The sequence below is a fragment of the Ailuropoda melanoleuca genome, chromosome 9 (genome assembly GCF_002007445.2).
Source record: "Ailuropoda melanoleuca isolate Jingjing chromosome 9, ASM200744v2, whole genome shotgun sequence".
Taxonomy (NCBI): Eukaryota; Metazoa; Chordata; class Mammalia; order Carnivora; family Ursidae; genus Ailuropoda; species Ailuropoda melanoleuca.
Window position 1 is genome coordinate 2,243,620 of NC_048226.1, and position 22,847 is coordinate 2,266,466.

The window sequence follows — 22,847 nt, forward strand, 5'->3', positions numbered from 1 at the left end:
TTTTTTTTTTTTTTTTTTTTTTTTTTTTTTTTTTTTTTTTTAAAATCTTTAAAAAAAAAAAAAAAAGAAAAAGAAATAAAATGAGCAATTCGTTTTCCTCCAACTAGACACGTCTCATGTGCTCTGTGGCACACGGGGCCTAGGGGCTACTGCAGTGGACAGGGCTGTTACAGAACATTTCCATCACTTGGAAAGTTCTACCGGGTAGAGCTGGCTTGGATGACATACATTGTACCGACGGAGAAAGTGTAATCCAGGGCTGCTACCTGGCGGACCCCATAGCTAGCAGAGAATCCGGACTCTGGCCACGACTCCGGATTCATTATCACGGCCCCATCAAGGGGCACTATTTCAAACCCGAGCTGACGAGTCAAATCCAGGCACTGCGTAAGCGCTCTCAGAGCCCACACTCACGCTGCACGCTTTCACCGGCGGCCGCTATTTCTCTGTGCTCTGCTTAGGACTTCTCTGCCCATCTGGTCACACGGTTTCCCACCTGCACCCGGGCCAAGGTTGGGCCTGAGCGTGGCCAGCAGCGGGCAGCCTGTGTTTGCCAGGCGCCGGGGCTGTGTGGGGTCCTGACCTTGCCAAAAGGTGCCCCTGACCCCCTCCAGAGGGACAAGGTCAGGTTACTACTAGGGTAATAGGACTTGGGAAGACTTACATCAGTGAGGCTTTCGATAATTTCAAAGCTGCTCACATTCTCATCCCACTTGTCTCGAAGGGTCCCAGCAAGAGGCTTGACACAGGCCCACACCTTTTCTGGCGTGGCATGCACGATGCCTTCTCCCCGGTACCTGGAGCACAAGAAGGAATGTGAGCCCAGGACTCCACCCAAGCTTCTGCTCCTGGGATCATACGCCTGTCACTGCTCTTTAGACAGGCTTGCAGATCAGGGCTGAGAGTTAACCAGCCCACCTCCCCTCAGACCTGCGGAAACGGACCGTAAGCACTCCCGAGACAGAGTTTGCTTGAAATGACTTAGATAACAACAGAAGCTTTCCTGGAAGAGAACTGGCAAGTGGATTCCAGGGTGCTAGGGTAGACTGGAATTATTTTAGGAAGCAAACCCACAGAGACCTCAAGAAGGGAGCAGCACCTCTGACAAATTTTGACAAGGCGTCATGCACTTACAAGTTCCCTGGAAACTCCATAGATGGCCTCCAGGAAACTGAAACTCCATTCTGTCAAAAGGCACAGAATCGTAGAATTTAGAGCTAGAAAGGCTGCGGGACATCACCTGACCCATTCCCCTGTGCTACAGACGAGAAGTCTGGAGCCTCAAGAGATGAGAGGCTCCAAGCTGACCTGACGGACTCGTGTGGCAGAGCAGGGACAGGTCCTGCACAGACGACCTTTCCCACAGTAGAACTTGATGGAGCAGGAGATCTGAACCGGCTGATTCCGAGAGCTCTGGGTGGTTTTCAAACCTCCTAAAAGCCACCATGCCATTTGTCTCCTCAATTTCCTTCTATTCGTTAAAAACCAGAAGCGCCGCATAAGCAGAAACTACTCCCACGCCACCTCCTGGGAACGCACAGAGCTCGTGCTAAGATGAGGGCCGGCTGTGGAGCCTAGCCACCATTTGCTAGCCAGGTGACCTTGGGCAANGGGCCCCGCCCCGCCCCGAGATTGGCAGGGCCGGCCACGGCCGGGCCAGGCTGGGCGGTCCTGGGAGGGCGGTGCGGACCTGCGGGTCCGCCTCCGGCCTGGGAGGGGCCCTGCGCCGCGGAGCTGGGGGCGGCCCCGCCGAGGCTCTCGCTGCCCGGAGCGTGGACTTCCGCTCCCAGCGCCAGAGGCCTGGGCAGTCGGCCTCAGCAATGAGCGGCGGCGGCTGCGGGGAGCTGGGGGCGCGCGAGGAGGCGGGGACACGGTGGGACCTGCAGCGCCGGCGGCAGGGAGAAGGCTCCGTGGGCAGTGCCCACCAGGGGGAATCTGGACGTCTGTGCCACTGATTCGGGGACTGCACAAGCGGGGAGCTCGGTGCACCCCCCCGCCCCGCGGCCTGAGCGCCTGGCGGCCCAGCTGAGTGGAGACCGTGCGTTCAGTTCTGGGCACGTTTTTTGTTTTTTTAAAATTTTTATTTACATTCTAGTTAGTTAACATACCGGTGCAGTATTGGTTTCAGGAGAATTCAGTGGTTCATCACTTACATGCAACACCCAGTGCTCATCACAAGTGCCTTCCTGAATGCCCATCACCCAGCTAGCCTGTCCCCTGCCCACCTCCCTCCATCAACCCTCAGTTTGTTGTCTTTAGGTTTTGGTTGCAGGGCCTGAAAGATTTAAGTGGCGGTGTCTGGGAGGCTGAGATGCCGGGCTTCTGGGGGAGATCTGGGCTCTGGTTAAGAGGTACAGGCTTCTCTGTGAGCAGGTGGCCCCGGTCTTGGGGAGCCAGTGGAGTCACATACCCCTGCTGTGTGAATGGCAAGGGCAGTCTAGGTTTCCTCCTCTTCTATAACCAACTAAATATTTGAAAAGGTCAGCACTGAGGTCTGTTTGTGCTTCTGTTTGTCTGCTTATCATTTTCATTTAAAGGTTTGAAAAAATGGTTGTAAACAAAAGGACTACTTGAAAACCCTTTTCGGAGGCTGTGATGGGCTGTGGGGTTGTTAAGGCCTGCATGGGGGATGAGGGAGTCCTAGACTCCGGACCCAGCTTCACCCAGTAGTGGCTGTGTGGTTCAGGGCAAGTCACTTAACCTCTTGGAGCCTCAGTTTCGTGTCTCTGTGTATCACTGTGATGGGCAAGTGAAGAGACACATGTAACTATTTCTAGGAGCCATGAAAAAAAAGACCCATAAGGAACCACATTAAAAAAAAAACTAAGCATGCGATGCCTGGGGGGCTCAGTCGGTTCAGTGTCTGCCTTCCGCTCAGGTCACGATCCCAGGGTCCTGGCTCCGGGCTCCTTGCTCGGTGAGGAGTCTGCTTCTCCCTCTGCCTGCCACTCCCCCTGCTTGCGCTCTCCCTCTCTGACAAATAAATAAATAAAATATTTTTTAAAAAAATTAAGCACATCAAAACTACTACAAAAATTTAGGCAATAGTCTGAAGGAAAAATTGGAGCATATTTTGACAGAAAGTGAATTTTTTTCACGTACACAGTGAATTTTTTTCATGTATACAGTGCTCTTATAAATTATTAGGAGATTTTCAAACAACCCATAGATGAAACAAATGCATCAGTTGTGAACAGATACTCTGCAGAAAACTAAATTAACAGGGCTAATAAAGACATGAAAAAATGCCCAATCTCCTTCATACCCAGGAAACATGTAATTAAAACAAGGAGCACTTTCACAGCTGTCTGCTGGGCAGGTAGGAAGAGATTTGTTAATCCCCTGTGCTGGGGAGTGTATAGAGAAACCATTTTTTTATACATTATGGGCAGGAGTGTAAGTTTACGTAACCTATGAGGAAAACAACCGATCTTAAAATTTTAGTTTACCTGTGTTTTGACCCAGAACCTCTGGCACAACGATGCATAAAATGAATCTTACAACAGGAAACTATATATAGAGCTATATCTATATGTCTATATGTATATGGCCCAAATATGTAAATTGAAGGACAGGAGTATCGTAGGTAAGTCAGTGCTCAGCTCAGATTGCCTGGGTCCAGATCCCAGCACCACCACTTACTAGCTGGGATCCTGGTAAGTCACTGGCCCTTGCAGACCTTAGCATAAGCCTTTGGAAAATCAGAAAAGTAGTGGTACTAGCTCATAAGGTTGACATACGGGTCAGAGGTTGTAACAGATAAATGACAATTCGAATGGTGCTTGGCGTACAACACGTTTATGTATAATGTATCATATACATAAATATCCTGAGTGAGAGGGAGAAATGACTGGAGATGTTTGTATATGTTTATACATCTACGTATTTAGAAGATTGACTTCTAGAAAGGTGTACAACAAACTGTGGGCCGTAGGGAGTGATGCCAAAGGAGGTTACTTTTTTATTTTGTAACATCACATACTGTTTAATTATTTCAATTACTAACATGTAAGACTTTTTAAATTAAAAAAAAAAAAAGGCCCCCCTGAAAAATCCAATGTAGATGATTTCTGGAGAGCTGCAGCTCGAGACGCTGTCAGGCTGGGGCCTAGCAGAATTTGGGGATAAAACGCTCTGAAAACAAAGCTGGAGGAAATGAAGTCTTGCTATAGAAAGTGACTTCTGTTAGACAGCAGACACTTGAGAGATTTCTATTTTTATCAAATGGAACATTGGTTTTGAAATTTTTTTTTTAAATCCCTGTAAGAGCTTTTAATGTTTGCTCTCAGAAAATGGGAAACCCTGGGTAGATGAAATATTTGGATGAGCAAAGGGTTGATCCCCGAGGCCTGTGACAAATGGCAGCAGGAGACGGGCGAGGTCAGGGCAGCCTCGGGGAAAGCTCTGGTCTGTCTAGCCTGTGGAGGCCGGGCAGGGCAGGCTGAGCAGCCAGCTGGGCAGGGGGCAGGAGGTGGCCCACATGGCCAGCTGCTCAGTGGGGCCTGGGGCTGCAGTTCAGAGTTGATGGGAAGGAGGATGGAGGGAGGTCTGTAGTCTCCACCCATCAGAGCCCCTTCCCCGAGGTCAGGGCAGACCTCACTGAAGTCCTAATAATTTTAAATAAGTATATACGGCCGGGGGGGCCCAGCGGTGTCCACCCCAAACCAGCTCCAGACTGTGGGACGGGTCGGGGGACGGGGCCAGACATGCAAGTGCGCCAACCCTAAAAGCTCCTGGATAGGGTATCTGCTTTCCACTTGGACTGTGATGTTGATTATGTTACATTTATTACGTTAGCTCGGGCAGGTGCTGTCGACACGGGTGAATCTCGTTCTGTAAGCGTGTGTGTGTCTGTTGAGTCCTAGCAACCGCTGATTGTCACTGAGCTGTGCTACTGGCCAGCCAGTGTCCTGGGCACTGAACCTGTTCTGGACCTTGGAACCCTCCCAATGCCCCAGCGTGACGAGGTGCAACCACAGTCCCATTTTACAGGTTAAGAAACTGAAAATCACAGAGCTAGTGAGGAACAGAGCTGTGGTGCACGCCCTGTTCCTTTTTCTGAAGGTCATGGGTTTCCTTCCACACTTTACTGCCTCCTCCGCCCTGCAAGGATACACAGTGTTTAGCACGATATGGGCAGAGTAAAACCAGAAATTGCAACAATCTACAAACCCTCCAAAGAGGAAACACACACACGCACACACACATTGTAGCGGGAAAGCAGGAATACCACCTCAGACTACAGAGGTGACTCTTCTAAATATGCACAGAAAACTTTTCTGTAAGTTCCGGCCTTCACGAATTTGGAAAACATAAGCAGTGACCAAGGGAGTGTCATTAAATTACTAAGACATTTACCAGACTATTCCTATCAAGAGGAGTTCACGTGCCCTATTTAATGGATATGGTTGTGGTGATTTCTGAGACCCCAGAGGAGTTTGTAACATGGGCATTTTTGGGAGAGATTTTTAATAATAATGTGGATCATGTTCTCAGTGATGGTTTGACCACAGGACAGATGGGAATCCCTACCCCTCACCTTCCATCACTGAAAGTCAAAGGACCATCGCTGAAAGCCAAAGGAATGTTGTGAAGCATCAGTTAGGAGAAGGTGTTTGATGGTTCGATGGTTCAGATGTGAAGCTTCCTGAGGGCTGCCGCTGACCGGAGGGCCAGAACTGGTAGCCTCTGCCCACAGAAAACCGAGCAAAGGCGGGTAGGCCATCGATTCAGAGAAGAGAAAATGCAGATAGCCAATCCACACTCAGGAAGATGCTCACAACCAGGGAAATGCAAATTAATTAAAGTAACTTGGGATTTTTTTTTTTCAGCTGGTTGGCAAAATTTGCATAATGTGGCGATATCAAGTTCGAGTGGGGCTATAAGCAAAATGACCCTTGTCATCTGCAGACGGAGTTTGTGTGGGGGTCTGGGCGCCTGGAGACTCACGGAGGAGCAGCACGTGACCCTGAACATGTTCCTGTCCTGTGTGCCAGGGATCTCCCCTCCGGCAGGACCAGCATCCACTCCCAGGTCAGTACCAGCACATGGGCAGTTGAAGCCTTATAAAAGACGTGGAGTGTAACAGGTTTCACTGAGGTGGGAAGGATTTCAATGTCCACAATAGGAGAGGGATACATACTGAGTTTATTCATCTGGTGAAACAGTGATTATAAGTGAGCTTAATCGATACATTTTATCTACAGACCCCAGACACATAAAGATGTACAATGATGCACGCACTGTGATAGTATTTACTGGACTAAAACATGCTTGCACCTGTTTATGGATGTTCAGACATCATATTTACACACACACACACACAGCATATATAATGATAAACAATTTAATGGACATACACCAAATTCTTGCAGTACAAGGGGTGTGGATCTGTGGGTGGGGATTATAGTGCGCTCTGATTAGATCTGTAATATCTTCTGATTAATAATAATAAAGTGACTAGGTGGAGATAAAATAAAATTGCAGCAGTTGCTGGCACAGTAGGAGTAGGGGTGTTTGTCAGACCGGGCTTTGTACTATTCTGTATCTTTCAAATTTCTCTAAGACACAGCCACTGCCGAGGGCCGGCGTGCAGATGCGCGGGTGGGCTACCTTGCCCGGGGGAGCTGTTGCACAGGGAAAGGTGCTACACGTACCTGCAGCCGTGGGTGTGTGTTGGCGACGTCCCTGTGTCCTCAGGAATGATGCAGGGCCTGTCTGTCCTGAGTCTTGGCCGAGTGCCTCCCCACCCTCACAGACAGGTGCTCCTGCAGGTGCCCGGAGGCAGGGCGGGGCCTTTCCAACCTGTGTCTCCGCCCCGGGGCAGCCCTGAGCCTCAGCCTCAGACCGAGCACCTGTGGGTGCCCCTCTCACAAACGCCTTGCAGCACATTTCTTCCTGAGCGGGCTGCAACCCCCCGACATACGTTAAAAATACATGCTCGCCTTGTCATGAATTTGGGGAGGAGTGTTATGTGTATCTGATTTTACAGTGGCGTTATTTACACCGAACTCTGCTCTCTGGGTAGAATTGGCAGTAGATCTTGGACTGTCATCCCATCACCCTGTCACCTGTGATTCGTTCATTAGTGTAGTTCATTCATTCACCCACCTGTTGACGTTCAACAAATGTGTGCGTTAGGCAGCGTTCTGACACGGCCCCCAGGATTCCTGCCCCCTGAGGTGCATTCCCCATGTGCTCTCCCCCTGAGCGTGCTGGCCCTTGCGAATGGGATGAGATTTCACTCCCATGATTAGGTTCTGTTATATGGTCAAGATGAACCGATTTTGAAGATGTCATTAAGGTCTCTTGACCAGTTAACTTTGAAGTAATGAAAAGGGAGATTATCCTGGGTGGGCCTGACCTGATCAGGTGGGGTCTTTGTAAGAGCATCCAGGATTTCTCAGGAAAAGGAGCTTCAGGGCTGAAGGGGCCTTCTCTCGCTGGTCTTGAGGGTGTAGGCAGCTGTGCTGGGGGAGGGCCATGGAGAACGGAAGCAGAGGGCCTCCTACAGCCTCAGGTAAATGAATTCAGAGGAGATGCCTGGCGACAGTTTGCCTGAGACCCCGAGCGACGCACCCAGCTAGGCCGTGTCTGCACTCCACCCCAGAAAGTGTGAGATGATACATGCACGCTGCTCTAAGCCACTAAGTGTGTTATGCAGCAGTAGAAACTGCTCGATACCGTCTATCATACGTCAGTTGCTGGGGGGTCAGAAGGAGCAAACAACGCTTTGTTTCCCGGGCACTCAGTCTGGTGGAGGAGAGAAGACGCGAAAGGCACAATTTAGAGTGGAAAGAGGGATCTTGGAGATGGGCATAGGGGGTACCCTTCAGTTGACCACAGCAGACCAACCCATGTTCTTGCAGAGCCCTGTCCAGCACCAGTGGAAGGCGTGCCAGCCATTACAGGCGAAGACGGCGAAAAGTGGGGAGGGACGCCTCTGTTCTCCCCCCTCGCCCCCCTGTGGGCTTCTCGGCTGGGTGCCGTAAGCCTGCCATTTTCTCTGGCTGTGCATTTCTCTTCCACCTGCCACCTGGAGGGAGCCTGTCGTCATCAAGGGGAAATGAGGTTAACAGACAAGGAGACCCAACAGGTGAAAAGACAGAGGATCCTGAAGGTGTTTGACCCCCAGGGCCAGCCAAGCCTGAAACCAGCTTGAAGCCCGTACTTTCTGGTTAAAGGAACCAGTAAACCTCGGGGATTGTGCTACCTCTTATCCAACCATCCTGACTCGTTAATACAGATGTGCAAGCAGCCGGTACACAGTGTAATAAGCTCTCCCATCTTAGTTACTCCTGTCATTCCAAAAACCGATTATTCATGTGAACTGACGAAGCACTGTGAGATCTTAAAGGGTGGGCACGTAGCTCCCGGGTGCTTATCAGGGGAGAACTGAGTCCCACGTGCTGAAACAGACGTCCCAGGCACGGCGGTACAAAGGGTGCACACGGGGGATGAGGAAGGATGGACGCAGACATCTCGGAAGAGGCTCAGCCGTCCCGATGAGCTGTCTGGCTGGCCTCTGATTTGTGGCCTCCCGGAATGCAGGGAAAGGATGGATGTTTTTGAAAGGACCGCCTAGTGTTCCCGAGGCGCTGGCCACAGAGAGCCCCCTGGACACAGCCCCCTGGCAGGCGCTTGCTGGAGAACGGGGAGTTGTGGTCCTGTCTCAGGGCTGTGTGTTCATGTCTCCTTCCGGAAGGCGGGTACCGCACGCTGTCAGACCACGCCGGCACTCCGGCAGGGCTCCCATTCTGTGAACACGACACTGAAGAAGCCCCTAGACGTTGGAGCAGATCAGGTCGCTCAGATCCGCGATCAGCTCCTGCCTGGAGATGGCCTTCCTCTTGCCCAGCTGGCGCACAGACCTGGGGAATTTGGCCTGGCTGCGGGTGACCTGGAGGGACCGGTCATCGCCACCATTCTGCTGGTCGCTGCTGGACGCTGCCGACATGGAATCCGATTCGGTGAGGGATGGCTCGACCTTGGGCTTGCCTCTGAGCTTCGGGGGGTGCTGTGCGGACTGGAAATTCCGGGAGCGTGGCTTTCTGTGCCCATACACCGGCCTGTCGAGCAGAGCCTCAAAGCCATCGTCCGAGGACTTGAAGGGCACCCTTCCTTGGTACTCGGGAGCCAGGGTCCGGCTTTCTGACCCGTCGCCAACATAGAAATGAGCCGCCCCTTGGAGGCGTGTCAGACACTGGGGATGGAGAGACCGTTCGACCAGCTCTCTCCTCGGGGCACCTTCCTCTTCTTCACTCAGCTGCGGAGAGGGCCCCTGCTGGGGGGCCCGGGACGCACCGTGTTGCGTGGTCCTGGGGCACATGTCCACGAGGTCCCCCAAGGGATCCATCCTGAAATGTCCCTCTGGCCAGAAAGTGGGATGGGTTTTTTGGCGAGAATCTCGCTCATTAACGATGCAGTATCTGGGGGTACGGGACCTGGGACCACGCGACACCATGGCCGAGAGCCCTGGTCCACGAAGAGGGCGGTCGATCTGCTGAAAGTCTTTTCGGAAAAGAGGTTCTGAGCGAACATCTTCCATGCGTTTCATCTGTGTCACGGGTGAGCAGGGCCTGTTCTCGCGCCGGTCACCTGCACTCGAGCTCGGACCACGCAGACACCTGTAAGATAGGTGGTGAGGCACCTGGGCCCTTGGTGCCGTCCCAGCCCTGGGCCTTGTGAGCGCAGCGGCGCCCTCTGCCTGTTCACTGACCCACACTCCAAAGGGTTAATGCGTGTTTGCGTGGATGCAGGGGAGCCTTTGGGGAACACGGCTACNTGCGGATGGATGCAGGGGAGCCTTTGGGGAACACGGCTACACAGATGTGTCTTTTACTCCTGCAATTCTTAGAGCCCTTCATGGAATGGTGTGCCCTGACTCTCCACGGAGGGGGTACAACAAAGGGGGTTTGCTAATATATTTCACGAGGGAGCCCCCCTTTCGTCCAGGAGCACGTAGTGGGACTAACAATTGTGCAGCACCTGTTAGGAGCGCTACCCCTCACCGTCTCTGCCAGTCAGCTAGCTGTCCAGCTGCTCGGACGTGGCCTGCCTGGGGACCACCCAACGGAACGGAATCCCTCCTCCTCGTCAAGGCCCCCCAGATACACGAAGACAGCCCTCCTGTAGCAAGCTTTCAGGTCCTTTGTTAACCTAGTCATTGTCTTCCCGAAAAAAGCCAAAACCCCAACACACCATAACCCCTGTATTTTATCTGTGTGGCTTCCACTGTATTACATTCAGATCCAATACAATTTTCTATGTATTTCTATGTATTTCTATCTATGACCCCACAGTTTGGGTCAGTGCCTCCTTCCAGAAAGCCCCACCTCCGTGAAGGAAACCAGGGATCCACTCATGTCTTATGTGTACGTAAGGCCGAGACAACTGACCCCACATCATACAGAGTGATCTTGCCACTGACTTGGCCAGCCTAGAACTAAAATATGAAAGATCTTGCCAATGCTATGGCCACTGTGAAGTTAAAAAGTAAAAGATAAAACAATTATAAAAGGCATTTTCCCCCCTTGGGCTATAGAAACACATACCCTAGGTTGGCTGGAACGTTTGCTTAGAGGTTATCTGGCAGAAGGCCTAGGAGGAAGACTGTCCTGTTGGACACACTTTGTCCCCCCATTTCTTCTCAGTAGCAGCTGGCCCTGGGGCCTTCTGGCAGAACTGGATGGCCCTGGCCCCCTGAAACCGCTGAGACCCTCAAATCGCTAAGGGCTCTTTATCTCACACTTTATTGCCCTGGGCCCTCCCTGGCAGGTGTCACAGCCAGGGAGGTGGGTCCCCTCACCTGTTAACGTCCTGCTCCGACCTGGATTTGGAGGTGCCAGGAGGAGGCGAGCTGGGGCTGCTGAGGCCTGGCTGGGGACTTGGGGGTGTGCGTTGGGCGACGGTCCCCACCCTGCCACTCCTGCTGCTGGATGAGTCCAAATTGACCACAGTGCCATTGCTTTGGGGTGTCAGTGAGTGAGCTGAGGACAGCTGGCTGCTGAGGTCACTGTCCTTTGGAAGCCTCTTGCTGCTTTCCTCTTGGGTTTGGATTCGGGCTGCAAGAGGAGGGTGGGATGTGAGAAGATGGGGTGACGCATTCAGGCTGATTGAGCTGCAAGAGCGCTGACTTCCAGCTGCTGGGTCTGCAAACAATTGTATGTGCTTGCAGATAACCCATCCCATGGGCAGCAAACATGCCGTCACTCAATCATTTCCTCACTGAGAGTGGGAGCAGGAAGGAAGGGTGGACGCGCACGAACCCCAAGGCTCTACAGATGCACCATCTGAGACCCCAGAGACAAAGCGGGTCATTCACCAGCTTTGGGGCTCTGGTGGTTTATCTGTACACTGCATACAATAAAGCTGATGGGACAATTAGAATTTTTTGGAAGCAGTTCATAGAGCATTCTGAAAGAAGATATAGATTGAATTAAAAACTGGCCACCGGACACTTCCCCTGCCATCCTGAGAGAGGTCCTGCAGGCCTCTGGGTTTGCAGACAACGTGAGCTAAACTTAACTATGTCCCATTGGCAAATAGTACTTGACTTTCAGTGGGGTTTGATGGCGTGAGCTCTAGTCTCTTTCTGCAGTGACTTTCTTGCAGGGGCTGCTTTCTGCCCAGGGGGTGGGGCAAACCTAACCCTTGCGCTGTGTGGCTCCTACTCAGGCCTTTTCCCCGAGGGCAACAGATATTTCCCGTTAGCTCTGCGTTAAAGCAGACACAGATTGGCCATTTTAATGTTGCCCGTTCATCCTTCCAAGTCCACAGGCAACGTGGTCTCTTAGTGGCCCCAAGGGGCAGACGAGTTTCCCCACGAGCTGTCCCTGCCTACTTGGCTCCCTTCCGGCCACACCAGCCTTCTGCTTTCTGTTTTCCTTCTTTCCGCAGGAGGCTCTTTCTTCTTCCCTCAAGGAGCCTGGGTGGGAGCAAGTTTGTCCAGGTGCTGCCAGAGATTTGGGGTAGAGCAGGTGTGCCCGCTGTGTTGGTGGCGGGGCTTGCCCATCTGGCATTGCCCTGCGGGAGGGGGACCGAGGGGCATGCCTTCAGGAGGCTGGACTCTGGGGTGGAGACCTGGGGAGGGCGTCTTGCCAGGAAGAAATGGCCACCGAGAAGTATACAAAAGTGAACCAGACATTCTTAGGGGTTTTCTCCAGGTTTCTGTGTTTCTTTTTCTCCCCTACCTCAAAATTTCCTTCTGATTTCAGACATGTTTTGGTGTTACTCACAGTTCTGGGTATGATGTAAAAATTGTGAATTTAAACCAATATTTATAACCCTAGATTTTATTTTATTGTGCCTAGTTAATTGTGAAAACCACAGTTTATCATTGGTGTTATATCATAATCTGCTGTGTTTTTAAATACAGTCACCAACTGAGACACCTGGCATTTTTGTTTATACTAACCTTCTACCATTTGGGCAACTTTCTTCTTATCTTCAGATCTGGCCTAAAATATAAATGAAAAGTATATGTTTGTTTTGGATTTAGCAGGAAGACATAATAATACTAATCTTGGGTAGAGGGTGGGGGGAGATTTATGTGTCATCGTTCATGCCTTGGGTCATGACCCTACATCTGCTGTCACTTGGGGACAGCGTACTCAAGACTCACACCTGTTACCTGAATGAATAAATGCTGACACCCAAGAGCGGAAGTTTTACCTGGCAAGTTTTACTTTTAGACCATATTTAGACTCTGCCTATATGGTTAACCTGAGACACAGAAGAGAAAGCATAGATGGACAACGTGGGAAATGTATGTTTCCCCAAAAATGCCCTTTGCCCCTCCAAAGTCATTTCTTATTTGATTGCTTCTGGAACTGTTTCTTCACATGAATTGATACTCACAGAGTTATGCTTTCAAAAACTGAAAAAGGCAGATATTTCTTGCACGGGGTTCTGGGACTGGGGTGAGTCAAGGGACGCATCCCACTGTCAACCATGTGGGGCAGGGTCAGCGTGAGCCTGAGGTCCTGTGCCTCCCTTGCCTTCCCCTGACCTGACCTGGGGTGGGGTGGGGGAGCCGCGGTGTGCACAGACTGGACCTGTCGGTGTCCCTCTGACTGTTCTGAGAGCGAAGTCCCAGATGGGAGAGAGGATAATGACCAGAGTCTAAAAGTCATGAGGAAGGTGTGTCTTTGGGTCCAAGCAGAATGGGTGGGCTCAGATGTCCAGGTTGACACAGGCTGGGGAAGGGGCTCCCTCCGCACCCCAAAACCTTGGGGCAGCCACAAGAGGGCGCCAAAGTGCTCAAGGCATCAGCGAAGCCCCTGGGGCAGGAAAAACCAGACTGGCTAGATCCTGGGCGAATGGGAGCTCTCCCTGGATGTTCTTAGAAATAACTCTGCAGAGCCTGGGGGAGGCTTGGCCTTTTGCTCCCGGGGTGGCCAAGACTCCTCGTGATTTGAAAACAGGACCTCACCTGTATTCCCTTGCTGGCCAGACCTGCCATGTGGCTGACACACATGACAAAGCAAAGATGGTGCGATACTTGCGTTTTGGATCTGCATTCGGAGCTGCTGGTTGCTGAGCTTTAAGGACCTTGCGATGCTCTGGAGGTAATAGATGAGCATGCTGGAACAGAGCAGGGCCAGAGTGAGCCCCGGCCGGGCTCGGGGCTCAGGGCACCCTCCCGCCGGGCAGGCCGGCAGGAACCAGAGGTCCCCGGCCCCACGCCCACCCCCAGGATGGAGCTATGAGTGAGTGCTCGAGCTGGCCAGCGTCAGAAGGGCGCTGTTCTCCTTCCTCCTCTCGGTTTTCCCAGTGACCTCCCCTGACCTGGACTTCTGCAGAATCATAAGGATAAGGATGGGGTGGGGATGGGAGGGGCGTTTTTACAGTGTATCCTGCTATGAGTGCTTGGCTTCCCGGCTCCTGTGTGACTCAGTCCCTGCCTGGATCATCGGGCTCTGTACGTGACTTTGCAATGAACTCGTTGATTTTCTATAATTACTGGACAGCAGTGCTCGTTTGTCGGCCAAAGCTGGTCGGGGGGTCATGCGCGGTACTCACAAAAGCAGGAGCACGGCCGGCAGGATAACCACCGGGCTGCTGACGTAGCCCACCACGGAGCCAAACCACGCGGGGAAGTCCTTCTCGATCGTTTCTGACACGATGTCATACATTTTCTCCTGTCCGCTGCGAGAAAGACAGAGCTCCAGATTGGATCACTTTGGGCAGAAGGATGCTGCAAAGCCATCCAGAAACAGCGATAGGGCTGGAGCTCCAGCCCCAGAGTCAGTTGTGAGGTAGGGCAAACACCCCAATGTGCAAGATACGGAACACTCCCGGGAGGATTTTATAGGAACTAATTGTCTGATTAATATTAGATTTGAAGGGGGAGTCAGTGATCACAGTGTGTGTGTGTAATAATGAATACAAACATAGCCTTTAAATGTCGTATATAGTTTTGAAACTGACCTAAAGCAAATGGTAGGTGGAGATGTCTAGAAATTGCTGCCTTGATGCCATTAGATAAATAACATAGCATCAAAAGTGACGTGGGTTATCTCTTAATAAAAGCTTCCCGAGTTCTGGAAGGGAAACACCGACCAGGTGGAATTTCTCTGTAGCACAGGACCTATGCCCCTGCCCATGTTGCCTTTAAATGAGCTGTATCTTTTCAAGATGAGTCCAGAGGTGAGCCTCTCTGAGGGCAGCCTGCTGTCCAGGAAAGAGCTCTGGTCTTGGATTCAGCAGCTGTGGGTTCGAGATCTTTCTCTGCTGCTGACCTGTTCCACCAGTCAGGAGGAGCATTCTTTTCAGGGCAGGGGCCCTTTCCCTAGAGCCGTCAGTCACTCCCGGCAGAGCAGACAGAACCAAATAGCTTACCTGAACGGCCCGCAATTTAGGGACGGCTTGTACCGAACAATAGCGAAAACGGTGGGCAGCATGCACAGGAAGAGCATGAACAGCAGCATGGCCAGGTAGAAGTTGTTGGATCTGCAAAGAAGCCACGGGCCACGTGCTGAGTTCCCTCTGTGGCCAGCCCACGGGCCACGTGCTGAGTTCCCTCTGTGGCCAGCTGCCGATGATGCGTATGCCCAAGGAGCCAACACCAAAGGGACAGCTCTGATTCTTTAGAAACAGAAAAATCCTCCTCCCGCTGTTACCTAGGAAAGGGCCTGTCCTAGGGTCGCAGGCGGCTTAGCAAACTAGAAATGGGTGCCCAGAGGGACTTCATGGATGGTCCAGCCCAGCCTGCGGATCTACTAAACATTTGCTGAGCACCTGTCCATCTAAAACCAAGAGAGTGGGGAACTCTTGGTCATCCCTGAATAAGCTTGACTCATTGAAAAATCTTAGAGGCTTTCCTCCATGCACCTGGGTCCCCGCCTGATGGCTCCCCATCCTGTTCCCAGCCCTGCACTCGTCTCCTATGTCTGCAGGTGGTGAGGCTCCTCTGGGCTGATTCCTGACTCTGTCACTTCAATGTGGTTTGTGCCCAACCTCTTATCTCTCTGCTCCTGGCAGCTCAGGGTGATTGTTCTGGCTACTTAAGCCCTGGGCTCTGAGCTGTGCACTGGTGNCTGCACTCGTCTCCTATGTCTGCAGGTGGTGAGACTCCTCTGGGCTGATTCCTGACTCTGTCACTTCAATGTGGTTTGTGCCCAACCTCTTATCCTCTCTGCTCCTGGCAGCTCAGGGTGATTGTTCTGGCTACTTAAGCCCTGGGCTCTGAGCTGTGCACTGGTGTCAGGGAGCTTGGCTGCCAGGCGTCCCTGAGGATAACTCCGATCTATGGGGTGTGCAAGGCCCTGCACACAGCTCTGGAAAGAGGATGAGAGGTCAGTCTAGAGACAGTCAGCTAGCGCTCTTTGTCTCTCTTGTTAATGAAATAAACTGGACTAGAAGAGAATAGAAAATATCAGAGCACATACAAGGTAGTAAGCAGGTGAACGTTAATAGCTAATCTGTGTACTATCTACATGTGTATATGTGAATGAATGTAATGAGCATGCCCACATACTGTATATAGTGTGTGCATATATTTATATTCATGTATATATGTGTGTATGTACGCAAACATAGATATGCATGCACATATAAAATATATAAAAGCATATAAATATACATACATACGAATGTATGCCCTTGCGTGTGTCCTGGTCGCCAGATAAAATATAAATACATTGTCATGTAGGCAGTTCACGGTCAAAAGTTTGAAAGCCACTGATATAAACTCACAGAAATAACAGTTATGTCAAAATAAAACAACGGGGCTCTAATCAATGTGTTCAAAATGTGTTACGAATTCACCAAAATGGCTAAAATGAAAACACCGAAGACAGCAAGCGTTGGCAAGCCTGTGGGACATCTGAGACGCTCCTACAATGTGGGGAGAGGGGATGAAAGGCGTGACCAGCCTGGAGACCCTCCTGGCCCCCATCTGGGGAGGTGAGCACGTGCACGCCCTGTGAGCCGGCAGCTGCACCCTGAGTGTATTCGCACAAAGACGCTGAGGAGTGCGTGCAAGGCAGCATTATCCGTTATAGCGAACAGCTGGGAGCCGCCATGTGCCCACCAGCAGGAGCGTGGATGAAGACTTTGGGGTGTTTGCCTCCATAAGCCGAGTCTCCCCAGCACAGTACGAGGGAGAGAACCCTGAAATGAAAGAGCCCAGACTGTGTGCATCTCCATTTCAGGAAAGGAAAGAACCGGAAACTGTTAATTCCCTCAGAAGTTGGTAGCAAATCAATAATCCTGATTAATCATCTTTGACTAGCAAAACTGGGTACTTTAACAAGACACTCAGAACTTCTGAAAATAAGAAAGAAAAAAAAGAAGCCTTGCTGGATTTCTACTATTATGGGAAAGAAGCCATAGAATTTTTTTGGAATGAGTATAAATTTGAACTAATTTATCCTTCAGTGAAAGCCATGCTTCGACAATGTCTTTCTGCAGCGTGTCATGTGACCCGCAAAGAGTAGACTCTTTTTGGAAGCGAAGTTTATATCTGAGTGGTACTCCGTCCTCAAGAGTGAAAGCCAGGTTATTACAAAGAGTTAAAAAATTCCAACTGTAATGGATAAACCAGCATTACGAGATGATAAGCCTGTGGTAGTTTTATGAGAGATTTGTTTAGAATAACAGCACGGGCACATATGTCAGGAGGCAGCCCACGTTCAAAGGTTACTTTTTAATAGTATCTTGCTTTTGAGACAATTTGGATTCTCCCCTTCTTCCTTTCTAGGCTTTAAAAAAACTGCTTATAAAGATTGGAAATACGGTTTCTTAGAAGTTTAAGAAACTTATTTATCAAACATTCTAAACCTGAAGGCTTTGGGGAAGATGTTTCTTTTTGCCCCATATTTACAAAGTCATTAACCTTCCTAGCTTCACCCTCTTCATGAGTCATCTCGGCAGCTTTTATTTTTGCATAAAATGGCCTATTTTATTATGATTCCATTTTTTTAAAATGTACAATTGTGTATTGTGAACTATTAGAGTTTAAAAATCTCTTTCAAAAAAAAAGGAAGCTGGTAGCGTGTGGAACCGAGTGCAAGGGGGGCCCCTGGGTCTTCGCGTTCCGTGTCTTGACCTGGGTGCTGGTTACCCATGTTCGGTTTGTGAACAGCCATCAAGATGGACTTTCATGCCTTGTGCATTTTCTAAATGGTTATTATACCAGTAAAACATTCTCCCGCGGGCGAGGAGGGTGCGCACGGCCTCCGCGCTCCGCGTGGGGCCCACTCGGCTCTCACTGACCTGGAGGCCCGGAACACCTGCTGGTGAGGCACGTTGCAGGTCAGCACGGCCCAGCTCCTCAGGTACATGAGCCCGATCAGTTTGAGGACGTTGAATGCCGGGAGGCACGGGGAGAAGAAGGCCCCCATCCTGGAGCCAGAGAGGGAGGCCGGTTAGCATCCATCCTCCTTCCGTCCACCGCGGTCTGCGACTTTGGGCTTTCTACCCTACGCCTGAAGAACTAGAGAAGCCCCAGAGAGGTGTGCGACCCCAGCCCTCCAGCTTGAGAGGTAAGGCCAGTCCCTTCCGCAGACGAGGAGGGGCCCCCCAGCACAGCATCCCGTGGGCACCTGCGTACCCCGAGCTCGTCTCTCCCTCCACGCCTGGTGACGGGGCGCACACCCGCTGTCTGGAAGTCTGCGTTGCACGCTCCACGTTTACGACAGACTAACCTTAGTACCTGTTTTCGCTAATAGAAAGAGATCCAAAGAGGGTCTTTCCTTTTTTGCTTCTACAAAACGGTACAGCAGCCCCCCTTATCTATAGGGGTTCATTCCAAGACCCCGGGGGGATGCCCGGAACAGCAGATGAGCTGAACCCTATGTGACTGTTTTTCCCTGAACATACAGACATACCTGCGATAAAGCTGAGCGGACAAATCAGGCCCCGTAGGAGATTAAGAACAACTCATGATAAAGGAGAACAGTGATAATGACAGGCTGTAACAAAAGGTATCTGCCTGTGACCTCTCGCTCTCCAAGTAGCTTACGGACCATGCTCACCCTTCTTCTTGTGAAGATGTGGGATTAACGTAGTTATCAGAGTGCCTGAGATCTAGCAAATACTAAATACATGTTGTGCATGATCTTTAATACGGCGTTTGCGAAAATTTTGCAAAATGGAGTGGATGGACCCTAGAGACATGGAATTTGATTGAAGAAATATTAGCCGATGCCTCTCTATTCCACTCATTTTGTTGAATGACTCTGAAGAGAAATCGTGTTTTCTGAGTGTGCGGAGCGTTCAAAGAGAAGTATGGAAACTTCTTTTCCTTTGTTTGTGTTTTAACAAACACAAACAAAGGGGCGGGGGTGGAGAGATGACTCAGGGAGCTCCCTGCCGTGCGCATACACACACACACACACACACACACACACACACACACACACGTGTGGATCACATGGCTCCTTTTGGGTCTTCAGCATTGTTAGAAACAGGGTCGCCTTGGCCAGGGGATGCCCTGCCTGAGCGGATTCCCGTTCTGGGCCTCATGCTAGGATGGGTCTGTTGGTCTGTGGGATGGCCACGCGCCTGGGCTCGATGTCTCAGTGAAAATATGGAGGCACGTGGGAGGGAGAGTGGGGGGCTGAGGTCAGGCCTGGCCTCAGCTGTGACACGGCCACTCCTGGATCTCCTGCTGGGGACTCAGCAGTCTCTCCTCCCAGCTGTCCCTGACCCTCCCCAGCAGCTCGTTGGAATAACTCCTGTGCAGACTTTTGTTTTTTTTTTTGGTTATGACCAATGGTGGCCTAAACGGACTATTTCTTTCATCATTCCTTTCTGCAAAATGCTTGGAAAGCCATTACTAAAATTATTATGCAAGCAAAATGGTTTCATTAGGAAGAGTTAATGTCCTTTCTAATTCTTATGGCTGTTTATTATAGGCATGTCCCTTCCAGACCAAGCAAATCAAGATCTTAGCCCAGATGAGATGTAAGCAAAGGTTAAGAAGCAGCTTGGATACCTACCAGATCATTCCTTGGTTGTAGACTAAATGTAACACGTTCTCCGCTATTTTGAATTCCCCGTATTCCGGCTACAAGAGAAAATGAAATTATGCATCAAAAAAAGTTTCCACGGTTCTTTGCACACACCGGGTCATGATTGTCACGTGCCGAGGATCCCTTGTTCTCACAGACACGGAGAGATGGCCCCAGGAGTCAGTGTCAGAACGAAGGAGCCCCAGCTCTGTGCACCCTCCCCTGCTCCCTCCTGTGTCTCAGCCACGGCAGCACAGGGGGATCTAGCCCTCTGAACATCCCCAGGGCACTCCGCCTCTCACTTACAAACTTGCTTTCCAGGTCCCAACACCAGTAGTCGCTTAAGTACCGGACAAAAAGTCCCCGGAAGAAGTCTATGAGCAGGACGCTGGCCACGGTGAAGAGCATGTCGATGATGGAAAGCTTCAGCATCTCCTGGGACACAGAGCGTCCTAATGCCACCACGCCCTGCTCGCCCCGTCCACCCCTTCCTGAGCCCCCCCCCCCCCCCNAATTCCACGGGCCCACCCCGGAGCCTTCATGTCTGGCACATCACGGGGGCTCAATACATATCTGTTAATTGGAGTTGAATTTCATTGTCTGAGGCCAACTTTACACGAAACCAGGAGAGAGCCTGAGCCACCAGAGAGCACTTGGGGTCAGTGGTTCAGGTTCGCGGGACAATACCCCAGGGCTGAGATTCTCTGCACAGGATCCCGTGTAGAAGGCAGGAGGCAGAGCCGTTCAGAACACAGGGTCTGGAGCAGAAGCCTGGGCTCAGACCTTCCTTCTGCTCCTACCACCTGTGTCCTGGGGCAACTTACTTCCCCTCGTGAGCCTCAGTTTCCCCATTTGTGCCTATGGGGAGGATACTAGGATTCTCTTAAGGACTAAGTAAGCCCTTAACAACAGGGCGGGCAGGGGCACCTGGGTGGCTCGTTCGTCTGACTCCTGATTTCGGCTCGGGTCGTGATCTCAGGGTTCCAGGATCGAGCCCTATGTTGGGCTTCACACTCGGCACAGAGCCGGCTTGGGATTCTCCTCACTCTGCCTCTGTCCCCGCTTGCATTCTCTTTCTCCCTCTTTCCCTCTAAAATAAATAAATCTTCAAAAACAAACGAAACAGGGCCAGCACATAGTTCACACTGCGTGAGTCCTTGTGCTGATTGTTACTCTTAATTGGAGAAAATCATAAACCCTCACTGAACCTTATTTCCCTTTTCTGTTAAACAGAGATGATGCCAATCCAGAATTACATGGCGTGATGGTGGGCGTGAGGAGGGGCTTAGAGGGCAGAACGGGAGCCACCTGCCCGACGTATGTCTCCCAGCACTGGTCTTGTGGACGCTGGGTGTAGACGGTGGTCTTGTTGGCCTCTGAGAGGGGCAAGGTGTAAGCTGGGATGCTGGTCTCTTCTGGGGCCCATGTGCTGTTTCTTGGGAGCCCTGTCCCCGGCCCAGGTGTGGACCATTTCTCTTCTTCGGGGGCCATCCTAGTGGCAGAGAAGATGGTAGGATCTATCCAGTGGCTTGTGTTATTTTTGGTAGCAGCTTCCTGTGCAGGGAGGGAAGGAAGAAAAAGAGATTGTCCACATATTTGTAAATATGCATCATAGACACCAAGGATATTGCTGCATTGCCTGGGGATAATCTCTCGGTCTCTCTCCCTTTCTCTCTTTCTCACCATATCCCTGGCTCTCTGTCTCCATCTGTCTCTCCTGTCTTCCTAGCTCTAGCTCGGTGGATGGCCCCTTCGCACTGGCCCTGATGAACACGGGGTCATAATGGACGGGAGCTGTTGGTCCTTAGTGTCGGAGACTGCCCCGGGCTAACACCTGCTGATCTTCTCGCCCTTACGAGGGCGTCAGGGCAGACTCATCATCCCTTGTTACAAACGAGGAGCTTGAAGCTCAGCCCCAGGTCGGTCTGCCAGCAAGCGGCGGGTAAGGACCCAATCCATGCGACACAGAGGCTCGGACGCAGAGCTGCTCGTGTCCACGGCCTCTTCTGCCCCCTGAGCAGAAGGTGATGGTCTGGTGTGGGACGGCGGCGTGGGCCAACACCCCTAGGAACCCTCCAGCTCCTCCCCACCTGCCCCTCCCCTGCCGTGCGGGATGCCTTGGCAGGTGGGGCAGCTTTCCCATGGGCTCCAAAGCTACCCTAGGAGGGGAGCGGAAACTCCTGTGGGGTGGGATGGGGGACCCACTCTGAGCTGTTCCCCACGAGTGCTCGTTTTCTCCCAATTTGCTAAATGACTCCCCCAGCCTGCCTCCCTTGCTCAGATCACTCGTAATCGCTGTGGATAGCTCATCCTGATGGAGCTCCCAGAAATGGGGTGGTGCCTTCCCTGAGAGCTGTACTCCAAAGACCCGGGTTCTCCCCCAGCAGGGTTAGTCCGTCGCCCTAAACCCTGGCCTTGCTTTCTTTACCTTCGAAGTGGGGCTAAATCTTCTCTTTACCTCAAGATGACCACAGCTGAGTTGAGTTTTGAACGTGATGTATAGAGTGCAAGTATCAGCAGTGAGGACGTCCACAGGGATGGCCCTGGTGTGTGCGTGTGTGCGTGCACGCACGTGTGTGTGCACGTGCATGTGTATATGCGTGTGCGGCCGCGGGGCTGGGGAGGGGCCTCCGCTCACCTCGGTGCTCATGCTGTTGACTTTGTCCAGGAGCGCGATGATCAGGCTGTAGAGGTTTCCCAGGTACAGCACAAGGACCCTGAAAGCACAAGGACCCTGAAAGCACACGGCCGCCTCAACAGACCAGACCGCGCGGGGGGCCCGTGGCCAGACGTGCCATCAGTCAGGAGGGACTCTCATGGTCCTAATAAGCCAGCGGCGGCCCCACTAGGTTTCCTTCAGAATCATGGAGGGGGGGCGCCTGGGTGGCACAGCGGTTAAGCGTCTGCCTTCGGCTCGGGGAGTGATCCCGGCGTTCTGGGATCGAGACCCACATCAGGCTCTTCCACTATGAGCCTGCTTCTTCCTCTCCCACTCCCCCTGCTTGTGTTCCCTCTCTCGCTGGCTGTCTCTATCTCTGTCAAATAAATAAATAAAATCTTAAAAAAAAAAAAAAAGAATCACGGAGGGGGGAGAATTTCAAAAATACAGAATTCCAGAACCCATCCTGCTAGAGTAGGGCTGGATGGGGTCTGGGGACCCCTTTCTAACCCTCCCAGGTGATCGCACTGAGGCCCATGCTTGGCTCAGCGTTTTAAACCACTCGTGTAGCAGAAGGCGTGTGAGCAGAGGAAGCTGGGCTCTGAAGTGTAGTGATTTCTGGTGTATAAAGTGTTTTTCCAGGCAGGATCTCCTTTGGATGTCACAACTGTGAGGCTCACATGATTATAACCCCTGCTTGAGGACAAGTAGATTGAAACATGGTGACAGGT

General features: G+C 51.5%; 2 protein-coding genes and 1 long non-coding RNA gene across 4 annotated transcripts in view; 1 reads left to right on the top strand and 2 right to left on the bottom strand.

Annotated features, from left to right (window-relative positions):
- STARD5 (StAR related lipid transfer domain containing 5) overlaps positions 1-1,603 on the bottom strand; it is a 7,556-nt gene extending 5,953 nt beyond the window's left edge. For both annotated transcript variants that reach the window (XM_034667799.1, XM_034667800.1), the window contains exons 1-3: positions 1,309-1,603; positions 1,135-1,184; positions 665-797 (exon numbers count right to left, since the gene is read on the bottom strand). In XM_034667799.1, the coding sequence (XP_034523690.1) occupies positions 665-797; positions 1,135-1,184; positions 1,309-1,500 (375 nt within the window). In that variant the 5' untranslated portion in view covers positions 1,501-1,603. The remainder of the gene's footprint in view (positions 1-664; positions 798-1,134; positions 1,185-1,308) is intronic.
- Positions 1,604-1,772: 169 nt separating this feature from the next.
- Positions 1,773-22,398, top strand: LOC109489597. Its single transcript, XR_004627649.1, has 3 exons — positions 1,773-2,038; positions 5,832-6,033; positions 19,779-22,398. It is a non-coding gene; the product is annotated as an uncharacterized LOC109489597 (long non-coding RNA).
- TMC3 (transmembrane channel like 3) overlaps positions 7,355-22,847 on the bottom strand; it is a 38,129-nt gene continuing 22,636 nt past the window's right edge. Inside the window, exons 12-22 of the mRNA XM_002919080.4 lie at positions 22,096-22,174; positions 20,766-21,011; positions 19,764-19,892; positions 19,446-19,513; positions 17,719-17,847; positions 14,842-14,952; positions 14,023-14,148; positions 13,506-13,584; positions 12,416-12,458; positions 10,808-11,063; positions 7,355-9,626 (exon numbers count right to left, since the gene is read on the bottom strand). Of these exons, the coding sequence (XP_002919126.1) occupies positions 8,783-9,626; positions 10,808-11,063; positions 12,416-12,458; positions 13,506-13,584; positions 14,023-14,148; positions 14,842-14,952; positions 17,719-17,847; positions 19,446-19,513; positions 19,764-19,892; positions 20,766-21,011; positions 22,096-22,174 (2,110 nt within the window). The 3' untranslated portion in view covers positions 7,355-8,782. The remainder of the gene's footprint in view (positions 9,627-10,807; positions 11,064-12,415; positions 12,459-13,505; positions 13,585-14,022; positions 14,149-14,841; positions 14,953-17,718; positions 17,848-19,445; positions 19,514-19,763; positions 19,893-20,765; positions 21,012-22,095; positions 22,175-22,847) is intronic.